The sequence below is a fragment of the Schistocerca piceifrons genome, chromosome X (assembly GCF_021461385.2).
Source record: "Schistocerca piceifrons isolate TAMUIC-IGC-003096 chromosome X, iqSchPice1.1, whole genome shotgun sequence".
Lineage (NCBI taxonomy): Eukaryota > Metazoa > Arthropoda > Insecta > Orthoptera > Acrididae > Schistocerca > Schistocerca piceifrons.
In genome coordinates, this window is record NC_060149.1 from 580508792 (window position 1) to 580526373 (window position 17582).

General features: G+C 42.4%; 1 protein-coding gene across 1 annotated transcript in view; it reads right to left on the bottom strand.

Moving 5' to 3' along the window:
* Nucleotides 1-17582, bottom strand: part of LOC124721391 (cysteine-rich hydrophobic domain-containing protein 2) — a 44488-nt gene that overhangs the window by 15134 nt on the left and 11772 nt on the right. The window contains exon 3 of the mRNA XM_047246332.1: nt 11674-11790. Within this exon, the coding sequence (XP_047102288.1) occupies nt 11674-11790 (117 nt within the window). The remainder of the gene's footprint in view (nt 1-11673; nt 11791-17582) is intronic.

Below are 17582 nucleotides of genomic sequence, written 5' to 3' on the forward strand. Positions count from 1 at the left end.
CCAGCACATCAGCACCATCATGCGCCACACTCCCATCTAGAGCACCTGCCGCCTCTTTCTCTTGCATTCCCATCCTGCACATATACTGTCTCCCTCTGAGCTGTCAGCCACCCTTCCCAAATCCTCCTCCCATGTTCTTCCTCTTTTCTTTCCTTCTAGTTACCCTACCTGACAACCACTCAACCTTTCTACCTGCCAAACTGCAGTCCAGTATTGTGTTTTTAGCCAGCACACAGAAGTTCGGCGAGTTGTCTGCTTTTCATTCTGTTAAACTTTCCTTGCCAGATACAAACCAATTCTTGTGAGGGTTTCCCAGACCACATTTCTGGATTGAGAGATGACCACGCTATTCAACAGCACAATATGTGTATTTCTTCTTTCAGCTGAGTGCAGCTGATTTGTTTGTTTGTGGGTTCATGGGAGGAAGGTGTCCTATGAGATAATTTCTGTGATGTCAGATCAGGATGAAGAGTCTTCAGCTCCATCAGCAGATGTCTCCACTAGTGTCAAATGATTAGCATTTAAGAGAGGTAACTGATTTTTTCCCTAACAATGGGTAGGTCTGGCAGAGATTCTTCATTCAAGGCAGGGTCTAACACAATTATAGTGGTTGTAAATCATGCTGCCACTGCAAATGGATAAAGGTATTCATAATTCCAATGTGCTTCGAAATACAAACAGTGTGGAAATGTTTTGAAGTCCTGTATTTCCTTTTATTTAAAAATAATATATGGTTCATTGGCATATGGTTATCCATCATAGCTACCCATCATAGGTTCTGAGGTGTATAATCAAAATACTTACAAGGAAAGCCTCACATCAACAGCTGAATGTACAGTAAAAAGTCAAAACTATATATCAAACTTCCACCTTCTCAGGAATGACATTCCTTTCAAACATTATTATGAAAGCTTGTGTGTTGATTTTGTTGTCCTTGTGCCCTGTTGCCCTTAAGCCCTTTTTGTACGCTGAACACACAACGCAATCCCCAATTCTCCAAATTTGGTCAGAATTCTTCATCCGTCAGGTGTACTGAATCTCTATGAAAAAAGGTTCTGTTAAGATGGTTACAGGTAGTGATTGTAACACAAGATATTATTTCCTAGCGTACTATAAGCACAAAGGGCTTGTGATTGTGCTTCAGTAGTTGTCTTAACATGGATGAGTATCTCCTTGAGATCATCTATAAACTCAGCAATGACATGTCCTCCTCATAGTTATCTTCAGTCTGAAAATATTTAATGCTGGAATGTTCTCACAGTCTTAATTCGACTCATTACTTATTAGCTTCATTTTCTTTAATTCATTTATCATTTTTCTACACTTTCTTCATTGCATTTACTTTCGGCTGCTACAAACACTCATTGTACCACTTTTATTTATTTATTCAGATTGTTCTCACATTCTTTCCTTATCACTTTTGTTTAACAGTTTCCATTCCAGTATCTTTCTAATTGGAGAGGAGTTTCACATACATGTAAAAAACATGTTACATCAACTTACTTTAACCAACCTTTATCCACACACTACAAGGGATCATTTAAAAAAAAAGAGTAAAACCAAAGGAGTGAACACATTGTTTTTTGAAAAAAACCTTGATTTTTCAAACAACCCTCTTTACACTTTCACTGTGGTTCTAAAGAATGGCCCGAGTTGCACATAAAAAAAAGTCCTTATAATTCACTATCACTAAATAGTCTTCATTCACCATCGACTTCCACTTCCCAGGAATGTTCTAAATTCTGAGAATAAACAAAGATACACTAAGGCTACAATGATGAAAAAGACAGATATGTAGGAACTCAAATCTAATTACAACAATTCATAGTATAAATATTTATTTTACACTTACCATATTTAGAAAAAATGGTATTTTATTGTTTCTACTAATGTTTATGACCTGAAAAATCAGTTTTCTTATACTTCTTAATGGTTTACACGGAGTCAATGAGCATCACTTCTCCGAATATTGGTACAATGACCACGGCAATTCCCTGCATGTAATGGGGATGGGGGGATGGGAGGAGAGGGGCAGTTTTTACCAATTTTTTACAAGTTTAATAACACTGTGCTAGAGGTGATACTTGAGGCCTTTATAACTTCCCAGAGATTCCTCCTGAGAGTTGTTACCCATATCAAAACTGTGCCAGAGGTGATACTTGAGGCCTTTATAACTTCCCAGAGATTCCTCCTGAGAGTTGTCACCCATATCAAAAATACAATGTACTTTGCCCATTGGAATTATACACAATTTATGTATTATGCTATTTGCTGTAGAAGCATGACAATCTCTGGAATCAAATATGATCAAGTTATAGAATATTTTCATCATTCATTTGATGAAGAAGAAAGATGAGTATGAGGTGTTGTTTCTATTGTAAAGACTCCAGTAGATACAACTGCTTCAGATGATCCATGAGTTGAACGATACATCCTGAACACAGTCTGGTAACAGCTGATAAAGACTAATTTCTAGAATCTATACCAGAGAACGATTCACAGCTACACGATCGTACCTACACAGCTTATCAAAGCAACACTGCAACAACTACCCAGGTTTAGAAATCACTCTCTGCCATAGGACAGAGATTATAGCTTTCCATTGTGACTCTTGATAGTTCACCAAATTTCACCGAAAATGTAAAGGATTTCTTTTGATATTGTTGTAGCAACATACTTTACTGAATTGTGTCTGGCTCTAGCACTGTATTATTAGCTAGTGATGAAGAGAATTCTAATCCTTAAATTAAAAATATATATATTTCTCTTTACTGTTGATTCTTGTTACAATATCAGCTTATTCCCAAGAATAAGCAGCTTTCATTCAGTTAATACTTGGTAGAAATCAAACTTACATTTGGATCGGACTTCCTTAACTCTTGTGCAGAAAGGGGTGCAGTATACTGCTGCATTCATTTTCAATAAGCTACCACAAGAATTCAAAAATCTTATAGGGTGTAGAAAAATTTCCGTTACCAGTCACAATTATTATGACTGGTAGCAGAAATTTTTCTACACCCTATAAAGGAACAGTCACGGAGTTCAACAGCATCCACTATGGATAAAATTCATAAAAAATCTTAGCAGTAATCTACATGCTATTAAATCGAAACTGAATAGTTTCCTCATGGATGTCTCCTTCTATTCTGTTGAGGAGTTCCTTGAAAAATTAAGCTGATTCTTCTGTTATATTGTTGACTGTGTTTACTGAAACTTATGGCTTGACTTTTTTGGGTTCATAAACATTTTATTTTTATCTGTTATTAATTTTATGCTGTAATTTCATGTACTGACATGTTCCATGACCTTGGAGATTTGCTCCTCAATTTGGTCCTAGGGAACTTGACGTGTAAATAAAAAAAAATAAAAAAGGGGGAGTTGTACAGTTCCCTTAACAGGAACTGAAGCCTAAGTGCTCCATCTCCATATTCACTTTGTGACATCATCAGAAAGTGGAGTTACTGTGGGTTATTACACCCTTGGAAAATATAAAACTTCTATTAAGCCTCTTCACTGGTATACGTCAAAAGTGTTTCATCTTTCAGTGTAGTAGTTCCTGTCACCGATCTGCCACAGCCAGATCTCTTTCTGATTTACTCTGATACTGTGGTAATTGAAGTGGTAAATAATTTACTGAATTTAGGAACTTCTTTCACATTATCCTGCTTTTTTAAAATCACGCCAAGGGTTTTGCTCTTGCTACGAGAAATGTTGCAAGGTTCTCTCTGATGGTTGAAATCTGCACTCTCAGAGGGTCACTGGCATGGCCCTAATTGCAAAGCAACATTTCATTCCAGCATAAAACAAGCTGCCTTCAATGTTAACTAGACGATTTTTGCGATGGATATTTGATAATGTGATTTGTCATATCTCAGGTGCAGTCACAGTGTTAAAACACAGCTGGCTGGCTGTACATGGCAAACTCACACTGCTGAGCCTCCTTTCAGTTGCTATTCTGTTTGATATGTGAAACTTATGGTGAAATGGTCACTAGAGCAGGTGAGGGCACAAGAAGAAACTAATAACAGGATACAAAAGCTTTGTCACAGAGCTGACGAACATTCCTTGCCTTCTGCTCAAAAGATAGGTTTCCTCTTTGCGAATGATATGCTGTACAACATGAGCCAAGTGGCAAGTGTTGACAAGATCACACAGCATGTTGTGTGTGTCAAAATTTAGATGAAGGAATGAAATGGGAGCAGCCAAAAAGGTCTCTGAGGCTATAGAGTTATACTGCAGCCAGTGTGTAAAGAGTACACCGTTATCTTCAATGAATCTGAGAAAAAGGTTTTATCTGGTACACAGAGAGAAGCTGTAAATATCACTACAATACACAACTACCCTCTCTTTGTCATTACACCACCAAAAACATCTGTTTCTGATTAGAATGTAGCTATTTAATACAGGTGTGATGCATCTCCTGTAGACTTAAACATAAACGACTTCACTATATCACCATCTACATGAATGCCAACATACCACTGTACAACGCAAAGCAAAGAGTACATTGTACCAACATTATCAATTTTCTGTCCTATTTCACTTGCGTACAGAGTGAAGAAAAATGACTGTCTAAATCCCACCGTGTGTGCCCTAATCGCTCTGATCTTTTTCTCATGAGCCCTATGCAAGAAATATGTTGGTCACAGTCTTCTTCAAAGACAGGTTCTCTAAATTTACCCAACAGTCTCGTGATAACTACACTGTCTTATTTCCAAGGATTCTCATTTAAGTTCTCAGAGTATTTCTGATATACTTTTGTACGTACTGTACTAACCTTTATGATTATAGCAGTGTTTCCCAGAATTCATTCACTGTTTTGTTGCCATGCTTAGTTGATAAGGACTCCTAACACTGAAACGATAGTCTAGAATTACTCGCATATAGTCTTGTGTAAAGTTTCCTTTATGGATGAACTGGACTCTACCTGAACCTTTCCGATGAATCCAATTCTTCCATTTCACCTCCCCAATAATGATTTTACTTGATTGTGCCACTTCAGTTCTCTTCATAGTCTTACCCCTAAATACAATGGGACATAATTGAGATGTTTACTACTAATCTTGCAGTCAGCTACTATACAGTTCTTTCTCATTGTTACTAGCATTATCTTAGATTTATCCAAATTTAAAGAGAGGTGCAAATCTTTCTGCATTTTCTCATGATCACGGAATGACAATACTTTGCTGGACAACAGCAAACAATCTCTCAGGGCTGCCAATCCTATCCAGGAAGTCATTTACACATATTGAAAACATTAGAGGTCCTATTACACTTCCTGTTGCACATCTGATGTTACTTTAGTTTCAATGGAACCACTGCTATCTAGTATAACATACTGGATTCTATTAACCAAATGTTCCTCAAACCAATCACATGTTTGCAACTTTACTCTGTATCTTTGCATCTGATTAGTAGTAACCACTGTGGTACAATGTGTAGTGCCTTACAGAAGTCTAGGGAGATGAAATCTACCTGTTCACTTGCATCTACTGTTTGCAAGAGGTAGTGTATGAATAAAACAGGCTGTGTTTCACACGAGGCTTTTTCTGAAACAGTGCAGACTTTGAGAGATGCTCTTTTCCCTCTAAAAACATGATTTTTTTCCTTCTTCCAATATGTCCTAGGATTCTGCAACAGACACGACATTAGCAATATTAGTTTATAATTCTGCATGCCCAAACTATTAACCCTTCCGTAAACAGGAAAGATCTGTGCTCTTTTAAAGTCACGTGGTACTACTCACTGTGTGAGTAATTTATGATAAATTTGAGGTAGGAAAGGAGTTAATTATGAGTTGCATTTAACCTAACCCATAACTGGAATTCTGACAAAGCATTGTGCCTCGTATACTTGAGGTAGTGTTGGTGTTGTACAATATTTTTAAATTTGAAATCCAAAATTTCTCAATTCTGTCTGCTGTTTCTGATTTTGACACCAGACACATTAATGAGGGATTGAATGGACTTTTTGAATCCCTTCACTGACCTGCATGACCAGAACTTTCCATAATTTTCTGATAAATCTTTTGCTAGGATCTGAATGTGAAAATTATTCTGCATTTCACACATAGGCCTTCTTACAGATACAAAAATTGCTATTAACTTTTCTCTGCCACTATCCCTGTAATCTCTCTTGTAGTGAAAGTGTACTACTATTTGTTTTCACGAAATTCTATGAATGGTACCATTAAACCAGGTCATTGCAGTCCCATTACCTACTTGTAAAGTACTTATCCAGACTAACTTCATGTCTTTCATGGTAAACCTCAATTTTTCCACATTTGCCAGATCTGAACTAAATGTTCTCAGTTCACATTTTAAGTAAATGGATACCGATTCACTATCAGTTCGGCCAAACATAATTCTTTTCTTACTCTCCTAGCTTTCTTGGCTACCTTTTTGCCTTTAGTGACCATTGTTCCTGTAACATTGTCGTGGTTGCTAATCCGTCTCTCACTGTTGGCACTCTCGATCAGGTCTGTGCAAGAAGCTCCAATTCTTTCACTTTAATCCTGAATCCTTCATGTTGCACTGAATTATGGGAACCATTTTAGCAGTAAAGTTTCTATTCTTTCAGTGATATCTATCAGATGATTTTGTACATGTTTTTCTGTTTAAGAGGTTTAAGCTCACATTTTGTAAGTATAAATTCAGGCAGTCTGTAGCGCAGTTTTCATTTCTTCTGAACAGTTAGTTACATAGCTCACTGGGGCATCGGCACCCACTGGTGACACACCAGGAGAGGAGCAAGCTGCATATCTGGGATTCTGTCTGCTTTTATGGTTTACTTCTTCTTCAGTTAGTCTTGCTAGGATGGGTAGTACGTGTGCATGCTGTGTGCAGACACAGGAGGAGCTGGCCACAGTTCACATTGCCCACAGGCTCTGCTGCCGAATGTACATGACGTGGTGGATCCACTCTCACATTAGAGTGAGTAGAAGGTGGCAAAGCATTTGTGTCACTCAAGGTGGAGTGCCAATGTGGAGACTGGCCATCTAACCTTCCCTATTCACTCTGTGAGTGGACAGGTGGCAGATCCTTCAGCGTGGTATGAGCAGACACACAGGAGGAGGGATTTACTAGTTATCAGGAGTTCCAACGTTGGGTGCATTATGAAGCCTATTAGGAAAATGGCATTCAGGACTGGAAAGAAAGCCAATGTGCACTTTGAACGTCTGCGAAGGGGCCTCAATCAAGACGTGGGGACGGCCGTAACTGCAGCTATTGAGTGTGAGTTGGCTGCAAGTTGTGGCTCATGTTGGCACCAACAACACCTGTTGCATGGTTTCTGAGGCCACCCTCAGTTCATACAGCTGGCTGGCAGAAGTGGTGAAGCCTGCTGGCCCCATGCATGGTGTGCAAGCAGAGCTCACAATTTGTAACATTACTCGCATAGTAATCACTGGACTACTTACCATAAATGGCAACTTTATTGCATGTGGCATTCAAACACTCCTTTACGGCAATCTATTCTCTAGAAAATTACTAAAAAGCATGTCTCCCTCCCATAGCAGTAGTGTTCGGAAAAATTGGAAGGGTTAATCCACCTATCAGATGGAGAAGGCACAGCAATACACATCACTACTATTTCCTTTCATGTGGTTTTGAAGTATACTATTTTTCCATGCAGCAATGACTACAAAAGCTTTTGCCTTTACTGAGCACCTATGACTTGATTCACATACTCTAACACATGGAGCGGAACAATTAAATGAACCCACGAAGTCTTTATTCCTGCTCTCAAACTGACAGCACAATTTTTGTCCTCACAGAATGGAAAGCACCCAGCTTTTCAGCCAAGCATATGTCCTTAAACTTTTGTGGTTCTTCCTGTATATATTTTACCTTCACGGGAAACGCATACCATTTTCATTGAAATGCATTTCTTGTAAGCACATGCACAGATACATGTCTTCTGCATAAGAATACTCTCCGTCTTGTCAGCATTTTGGATTGATTTTGATGTGTTCATACTATGTACTAGTATTCAAAAGTGTATGGCTGTTAGTGGGCATAAGGTTAGTGGCTAACTTTAACTTTGTTGAGATTCTGATAGCTTCATCTGTATTACTATGTATGTATTTAGAACAGTTCTCCTGGTGAAGGTTTAACACTTTCTATACTTTTCTAGCATTTTTGCTTGGTTTTTGAATTAAATTTTCTATCTGTGTACACAGGGTAGTCACTTTTCAAAACCATATGATTGTCTGAGCAAGAAAACATACTAATGTCCATAAACATTTGGTTTCAGACATGTGGACGTATGAGTCCAATTTGCCGTATGTTACCTACCCCTTTGATCTTAGATTAGAATAGGCAAATTTCTGACACTAGAAGCATTACATTGGAACAAGGATGCACAGTCTTAACTATAAACTTGTTGAATGGCTGCATGTTCTTGGACAAATGACATCAACTGAAAGTGAAGGAAATATGTGAAGTTATTGGTAATTCATCACTGGATCTCTTAATTCCATTACTTACACACTTTTTTTGCAACTTAAATGTTTCTAAGAGCACTCTGGTACAGCAAGATGCAATACTCATGAAAAAAAAAAGGCTAAATTATTTAGTTCAATTACTATGAAGTAATTGTGGCACACAGTTTTAATCTGCCAGGAAGTTTCATAATCGTCGAGAGTTCAGAACAGGAGACGCTTGAAGGGACTGTGTGTATTCACTTACAAACGTCCAATTTTGTAGATATTTAACAGATTCTGCAGATTCAGCAACCTGTTATAATGTTTTATAAATAGATAAAGAATGGGTGGACTGGATAATTTTTAATAATTATCTTTTATCCATATATCTAGAAGTAAAACAAGCACATACCAGAATGACATTCAATGGAAAAAAAGGAAATTTAATTCATACGCTAAAGAAGTGGCTTACAAATCTTTCATTTGACCAATTCTTGAGTACTGCTAAATAGTATGAGGCCTTTACTAGGTATCATTAACAGAGAACAAGAAGATCGAGACAAGCTGCCATTAGTAGCTATCAACCTTGTCAGACTAACAAAGGACTTATGTTTTATATGATTACTACAAAGCACAGTGATGTGTGGGAGGATAGTGAATACATGTGTCGGGTGGGCATGGACAGTGAGACGGGTGGGAGCCGGAGTGTGGGCAGGTGTTGGAGAGATGGGAGTGGGAGAGGGAGAAGGGGATGGGGTAGGAGTGCGGGGGTGGGGTGGGGGAGAGGGGGAGGAGTGCAGGGAGAGGGGGAGAGGGGGAGGAGAGGGGGAGGAGTGCAGGGAGAGGGGGAGGAGAGGGGGAGGAGTGCAGGGAGAGGGAGAGGGGGAGGAGAGGGGGAGAGGGGGAGGAGAGGGGGAGGAGTGCCGGGAGAGGGGGAGAGGGGGAGGAGTGCCGGGAGAGGGGGAGAGGGGGAGGAGAGGGGGAGGAGTGCCGGGAGAGGGGGAGGAGAGGGGGAGGAGTGCTGGGAGAGGGGGAGGAGAGGGGGAGGAGTGCCGGGAGAGGGGGAGGAGAGGGGGAGGAGTGCCGGGAGAGGGGGAGGAGAGGGGGAGGAGTGCCGGGAGAGGGGGAGGAGAGGGGGAGGAGTGCCGGGAGAGGGGGAGGAGGGGGAGGAGTGCCGGGAGAGGGGGAGGAGTGCCGGGAGAGGGGGAGGAGTGCCGGGAGAGGGGGAGGAGTGCCGGGAGAGGGGGAGGAGTGCCGGGAGAGGGGGAGGAGTGCCGGGAGAGGGGGAGGAGTGCCGGGAGAGGGGGAGGAGTAAGGGGAGAGAGGGGGAGGACTAAGGGGGAGTGGGGGAGGACTAAGGGGGAGTGGGGGAGGACTAAGGGGGAGTGGGGGAGGACTAAGGGGGAGTGGGGGAGGACTAAGGGGGAGTGGGGGAGGACTAAGGGGGAGTGGGGGAGGACTAAGGGGGAGTGGGGGAGGACTAAGGGGGAGTGGGGGAGGACTAAGGGGGAGTGGGGGAGGACTAAGGGGGAGTGGGGGAGGACTAAGGGGGAGTGGGGGAGGACTAAGGGGGAGTGGGGGAGGACTAAGGGGGAGTGGGGGAGGACTAAGGGGGAGAGGGGGAGGACTAAGGGGGAGGACTAAGGGGGAGAGGGGGAGGACTAAGGGGGAGAGGGGGAGGACTAAGGGGGAGGACTAAGGGGGAGGACTAAGGGGGAGAGGGGGAGGACTAAGGGGTGGACTAAGGGGGAGAGGGGGAGGACTAAGGGGGAGAGGGGGAGGACTAAGGGGGAGAGGGGGAGGACTAAGGGGGAGAGGGGGAGGACTAAGGGGGAGAGGGGGAGGACTAAGGGGGAGAGGGGGAGGACTAAGGGGGAGAGGGGGAGGACTAAGGGGGAGAGGGGGAGGACTAAGGGGGAGAGGGGGAGGACTAAGGGGGAGAGGGGGAGGACTAAGGGGGAGAGGGGGAGGACTAAGGGGGAGAGGGGGAGGACTAAGGGGGAGAGGGGGAGAGGGGGAGGAGTAAGGGGGAGAGGGGGATGAGTAAGGGGGAGAGGGGGATGAGTAAGGGGGAGAGGGGGATGAGTAAGGGGGAGAGGGGAGGAGTAAGGGGGAGAGGGGAGGAGTAAGGGGGAGAGGGGAGGAGTAAGGGGGAGAGGGGAGGAGTAAGGGGGAGAGGGGAGGAGTAAGGGGGAGAGGGGAGGAGTAAGGGGGAGAGGGGAGGAGTAAGGGGGAGAGGGGAGGAGTAAGGGGGAGAGGGGAGGAGTAAGGGGGAGAGGGGAGGAGTAAGGGGGAGAGGGGAGGAGTAAGGGGGAGAGGGGAGGAGTAAGGGGGAGAGGGGAGGAGTAAGGGGGAGAGGGGAGGAGTAAGGGGGAGAGGGGAGGAGTAAGGGGGAGAGGGGAGGAGTAAGGGGGAGAGGGGAGGAGTAAGGGGGAGAGGGGAGGAGTAAGGGGGAGAGGGGAGGAGTAAGGGGGAGAGGGGAGGAGTAAGGGGGAGAGGGGAGGAGTAAGGGGGAGAGGGGAGGAGTAAGGGGGAGAGGGGAGGAGTAAGGGGGAGAGGGGAGGAGTAAGGGGGAGAGGGGAGGAGTAAGGGGGAGAGGGGAGGAGTAAGGGGGAGAGGGGAGGAGTAAGGGGGAGAGGGGAGGAGTAAGGGGGAGAGGGGAGGAGTAAGGGGGAGAGGGGAGGAGTAAGGGGGAGAGGGGAGGAGTAAGGGGGAGAGGGGAGGAGTAAGGGGGAGAGGGGAGGAGTAAGGGGAGAGGGGAGGAGTAAGGGGAGAGGGGAGGAGTAAGGGGAGAGGGGAGGAGTAAGGGGAGAGGGGAGGAGTAAGGGGAGAGGGGAGGAGTAAGGGGGGAGGGGAGGAGTAAGGGGGGAGGGGAGGAGTAAGGGGGGAGGGGAGGAGTAAGGGGGGAGGGGAGGAGTAAGGGGAGAGGGGGAGAGGGAAGGACTAAGGGGAGAGGGGGTTGGAGCAGGAAGAGGGGGAGCGAGGTTGAGGGAGGTTGGGGAGAGGGAGGGATGGGAGATGGGGCGACTGGGTGGTTGCATGAGCTTGGGGGTAGTGAGGTGTGGGGGGAATGGGAGAAGGGACGGGGGAGAGGAAGATCGCGGGGGAGAGGGAGGCTCGGGGGAGAGGGAGATCGCGTGGGAGAGGGAGAGTGGGAGACAGTGGGTTGCGAATTATTATTTTCTGGTACTTGGGCTGTCTGGTTTCTCTGGCAGTAAAAAATATAGCACAGGGTTAAATAATGCACTTACATATTCCATCATTGATGAAGAATCACATCTTTGCTTGGCAAGTCTCCAGTGCAGGCCAAGTTTATGGTACAAATGACTGTTTTCCCACTCCAGTAACTTGTCTATAGAGTGCTGAGTCTACAATAGTAAAAGCAAAATGAGTAAATACATGAAATAAGTCCAATGATTACACTTATCTATTAAACAAAGGAGCAATGTTTTGAAGTTACTGAAAATGAACAGACATGTTTTAATATCAAAATTCGAGAAAATTTTACTTAATATTCAGCAAAAATTTATACTTGAGAAGTATGAACAATGTTCAGAAAGTAAGTGTACTAAGTTTATAATTTTTTTTCCCAAAAAAATGTACTTGACAAATTACAGTATACTGTTGATACACTTGATGACTACTTTTCCACATAATCGCCATCCTGTTCACTGCATGTGATGGGCCCAACCAATTGAGACCAAGAGCACTTTGGTGGTCAATGCTGGACAAGGACAGGTGTTGTTGTGCAACAAGCAGACATCTCTCATCTGCATTCCCCTCCTAGTGTTTTTAATGCTTCCTTTGAGTTTTTTTGAGGGTCTCGGAATATCGTTGTGCATTGGTGGTCTCCCTCCTAGGCAGGAATTCGATCAAAGTGATGCCTTTTCTGTCCCGAAACACGGAGGTCACGATTCTTTTGCCTGAAATTGTGGTTTTGAATTTTTTGGCAGATGTGGAACTGGTGTGATGCCACTGTGATGACTGTCTTTTGTCTCGGGCATATAATGTTTTAACTCAAGGCACCACAGATCTCAGAAAATCTTCATCTTGCAATTCAAGTCGCTCTTTAAACCTGCAAGGGCTACCGACCCAATTTTTCTTGCACTGCTGACGTCAGTTGTTTTGGGACCCATCTTGTGCACCTGTTCTGGTGCCCAGCATTTCTGCGATTGTCTCATATAAGATAGTTCCGGAGAGTTGTTGAAGCACCGCAGACATTTCACCCACTGTAAACTGCCTTCACAAACAGTTTCCTAAATTGAAACTTCCTGGCAGATTAAAACTGTGTGCCCGACCGAGACTCGAACTCGGGACCTTTGCCTTTCGCGGGCAAGTGCTCTACCAACTGAGCTACCGAAGCACGACTCACGCCCGGTACCCACAGCCTTACTTCTGCCAGTACCTCGTCTCCTACCTTCCAAACTTTACAGAAGCTCTCCTGCGAACCATGCAGAACTAGCACTCCTGAAAGAAAGGATATTGCGGAGACATGGCTTAGCCACAGCCTGGGGGATGTTTCCAGAATGAGATTTTCACTCTGCAGCGGAGTGTGCGCTGATATGAAACTTCCTGGCAGATTAAAACTGTGTGCCCGACCGAGACTCGAACTCGGGACCTTTGCCTTTCGCGGGCAAGTGCTCTACCCGAGTTCGAGTCTCGGTCGGGCACACAGTTTTAATCTGCCAGGAAGTTTCATATCAGCGCACACTCCGCTGCAGAGTGAAAATCTCATTCTGGAAACATCCCCCAGGCTGTGGCTAAGCCATGTCTCCGCAATATCCTTTCTTTTAGGAGTGCTAGTTCTGCATGGTTCGCAGGAGAGCTTCTGTAAAGTTTGGAAGGTAGGAGACGAGGTACTGGCAGAAGTAAGGCTGTGGGTACCGGGCGTGAGTCGTGCTTCGGTAGCTCAGTTGGTAGAGCACTTGCCCGCGAAAGGCAAAGGTCCCGAGTTCGAGTCTCGGTCGGGCACACAGTTTTAATCTGCCAGGAAGTTTCATATCAGCGCACACTCCGCTGCAGAGTGAAAATCTCATTCTAGTTTCCTAAATTTTTTGCACCAACTCAGTAGTCATCAAGTAAGATGTACCATTCCTCTGTTATGAACATTTGTTGTGCTTCCACTGAACTCCCTTTATCACTTAACCACACTCATTCTGCTACTAATACCTTCATCTTAAACAGTTTTCATTTCCCAAAAAAATTTCTGTAGGTTTTATTCCTTCTATGAGCAGTAACTTGATCACTTCACATGGTTTCCACTCAAAATGATTACTTACCGACATCTTTCACACAATTGGATCCTACAACTTGAGTTTATGAACTACCAGGTTACTCTTACAGTTGCTCTTGTTAGGGGACTCCCCCTCTAACACTCAGTGTTGTCCAGCCTCAAAAAACGAAAGACTGCAGCCCATTACTGTCACAACACACTTACTTTCTGAACATGCCTTTTGTATTACAGGCCACCAAAGCATCTCATTACGCTGCCTTTAAAGATTAAGAATACAACAGAGGGCAATATTTTCACTACACAAACCATCTAGAGAGAGGGGAAAAGAGTGCGATCATCACTTTCACAACACGAAATACCTCACCGATAAATCAGATTTTCTTGCATGTCATGTCAGTTGTCAGAGTTGTTTTAAGGACATCACTGACGAACATCCTCCCCTTCCAAGAATGGTTAAAAAATACACATGAATACCTAATAACTAACAAAAGAAATGCTTGCTGATAGCAATAACTGGTCTATATTTTAATAATCAGTGTTTTAAAGTTTAAACAATCACCAACACAGCAGTAACAAATTTCAACCAAATTTAGAACTTCCTTTTACCTCTCTTTCAGGTGCCTCTGGCTATAATTAAGTACATTAAATTTTACTGTATCTTAGGTGCAACAGAAGCATTTTTCCCAATGGAAACTTGAGGTACACATTAGCAAATGTTCAACCTTTTCATCATGTGCAAAAGCTGCTAACTGTTGGAGATCACTATGAGACTATTAGCAAGTCAATGTAGCAGTGTGCAGCAGCTCATTATTACCAGAATAGACAGATGTGGCTGGTTCGTTACATTCCACTGTAAAACTGAAATTGTTATTTTGCACGGTAATTATTGAATGATCATTTTTCTATTTATTACAATAGAGGATATTTCACCATTAGTTATTTTAGTCCATAAAATGAAGCCAAGTGTACAATGTATCTTTTGAAAATGGGTACTTATTTTTGTATAAATCTTGCGTCTAAAAATCATTAGAAATTCACCTATGTGCATTACCACATAAGGAAAAATTTTCCTTCCTCCAGGAAAAATTCGAATCTAAGACGGTTAAATCAAAAGCTTACATTCAGTGTGCTACTTGAATTGCAAACGCTTGAGGCTGGCTACATTCTGGAGAATATAAAATCTTTTTCCATGGAAAAAACATGTTTTCGCATCACTGCAAGGATTCTTTTAACAAAAAAAAAAAAAAATACAATCAATGCAAAGTTAAAATAATCACTTTGACACACAAACATTGATGGTCACTGGGGAGGGTGCAATAGCTAGATTGGTAATGATGGTGAAGGAAACTTGAAACAGCCTTGTTCATGAAACCAGACCAACTTTCACAATGTAACACCTAAATCTGTATGACCAAACAGGGACTAACTCTGTTCCTTCTATTCTGGGTTCCCAAGTCAAATATAATGGCAACAATGCAGTACAATAACATGAAATTAAAGGTATCCTAAGATGAACATTAAAAACAAAAAGTGTCACATTTGTAAACTAACTGAAATGTACCATAACCTACCTAGAGAGCACAATTATGGTCCATGGAACACATAAATTAACTAAACCTAAATCCCAGTGTGACTCATTTTGGACTGATTAGTCTTAGAAGAAATCAAGTGCATGAAAAAATAATAATAAATGAGAGAGGCTATTATCCCTCAACTACCACATGCAAACTTTATAATTACCAACACATCAACCATCTGCTTATCAGTTTGAAAGTATACAAGAGGAAGCTTGTAGAAAGGCCACAAAAGTTACATGTGAATCACAGAAAATTTAATTTTTGCTGGAAGTTCGTAACAGGTGCTGAGCATTATTTTATACTTAACCTACATGATATAAGGCAGTCACAATTTCTAACTGCTAGAAAATTCCAATGATTTAAGCCTTCTTAGAAACCACATATTTTGGTGTTGGTGGATAACAGATTAACATATCTATCACTGGTGGAAACTTCAGTGGGTGGAAATTTTATTGGCAAATACTTCTCAAACTCTGAAACCATAAATAACAAAAGTCATTAGTGACTAACATTAACAGTAAGGCCCGACAATGTTTCTCTGGTACACAGCAGACGTTACTATTCTAACTGTAAATGACATCCCAAACAAGATAATGTACTGTGTTGTGGTTGTAAGGATATTTTCAATCTGGCAGCAAATCTTATTTCATTTTCCATATCAACACAGTTTGTGTAACAGGTACTGGTGTGGCATTCAGTACATAACAAAAAAATGAACTATGTTCTGACAACAAGCAATTACAATTGTTCTCTACTGCTGTACAGGTTTCGACACTTCTTTTTAACATTCTGCTTCCAAATATACTGAACGGGATTCTCTATTACGGTCTATAAATGGTTTAAATCAGAGCTTACAAGTTGTCAACACCAGCATTAGGATCACTAGTCTTTTCTTACAACTATCTTCCTTAAATACTCAATCTTCAACGTGACCATTAAATTTATTTACAAATCTCTCCAAGCTGATTACAGGAACCTAAGTTCAAACCTACCAAATTATAATCACTTTGCTAAGCTGAAAGACATATCAGATCACATATCCATTCACACTCACTTCTACATAATGCAAAAATCTCTCTTAAGTTACTCCTTTAAAGATCTAGATAACAGTTATCTAGAATGAAAATTCAGTTGGCCTGGGGCCATGTGCTTACTTAACAAAAAGAAATAACTTTTTCTCTTTGACTACCATGATATTTTAGTAGATAAGGTCTCAAATAGTAAAAGCTCCCATGTTTGAGGTCAACAAATTTCTAGTGTGTGTGTGTGTGTGTGTGGGGGGGGGGGGGGGGGGAGGGGGGGGGGGCAGGTGGATGCGCACACACACGATATTACAATTTCTTAAATGCAGTAAAAGTGTCATTAACAAACACAAAGAATGTTTCAGAGTTCTCTCAGTTATCACAACTCCAGGTGACATCCACATTCTCTATTATCTTCAATCCCCTTCAAACTAAAAGTGCTTAAGCATCTCTACATCTACATGATTACTCTGCTATTCACAATAAAGTGCCTAGTAGAAGGTTCAATGAACCTCCTTCAAGCTGTCTCTCTACCATTCCACTCTCTAACGGCGCGTAGGCAAAACGAGCACTTAAATTTTTCTGTGCGAGCCCCGATTTCTCTTATTTTATCGTGATGATCATTTCTCCCTACGTAGGTGGGTGCCAACAGAATGTTTTCATAATCGGAGAGAAAACTGGTGATTGAAATTTCATGAGAAGATCCCGTCGTAATAAAAAACGCTTTTGTCTTAATGATTGCCACTCCAATTCACGTATCATGTCTGTGACACTGTCTCCCCTATTTCGCGATAATACAAAACGAGCTGCCCTTTGTACTTTTTCGATGTCATCCGTCAGTCCCACCTGATGCGGATCCCACACTGCACAGCAATACTCCAGGATAGGGTGGACAAGTGTAATGTAAGCAGTCTCTTTAGTAGACCTGTTACACCTTCTAAGTGTTCTGCCAATGAATCACAGCCTTTCGTTGGCTCTAACCACAACATTATGTGATCATTCCAATTTAGGGTATTTGTAATTGTAATCCATAATTATTTAGTTGAATTTACAGCCTTCAAGATTTGTGTGACATATCGCATAGTCTAAATTTAGTGGATTTCTTTTAGTACTCATGTGAATAACTTCACACTTTTCTTTATTCGGGGTCAATTGCCCCTTTTCGCATCTTACAGATATCTTATCTAAATCATTTTGCAATTCATTTTGGTCATCTGATGACTTAACAAGATGGTAAATGACAGCATCATCTGCAAACAATCTAAGACGGCTACTGAGATTGCCTCCTATGTCGTTAACATAGATCAGGAACAATAGAGGGCATATAA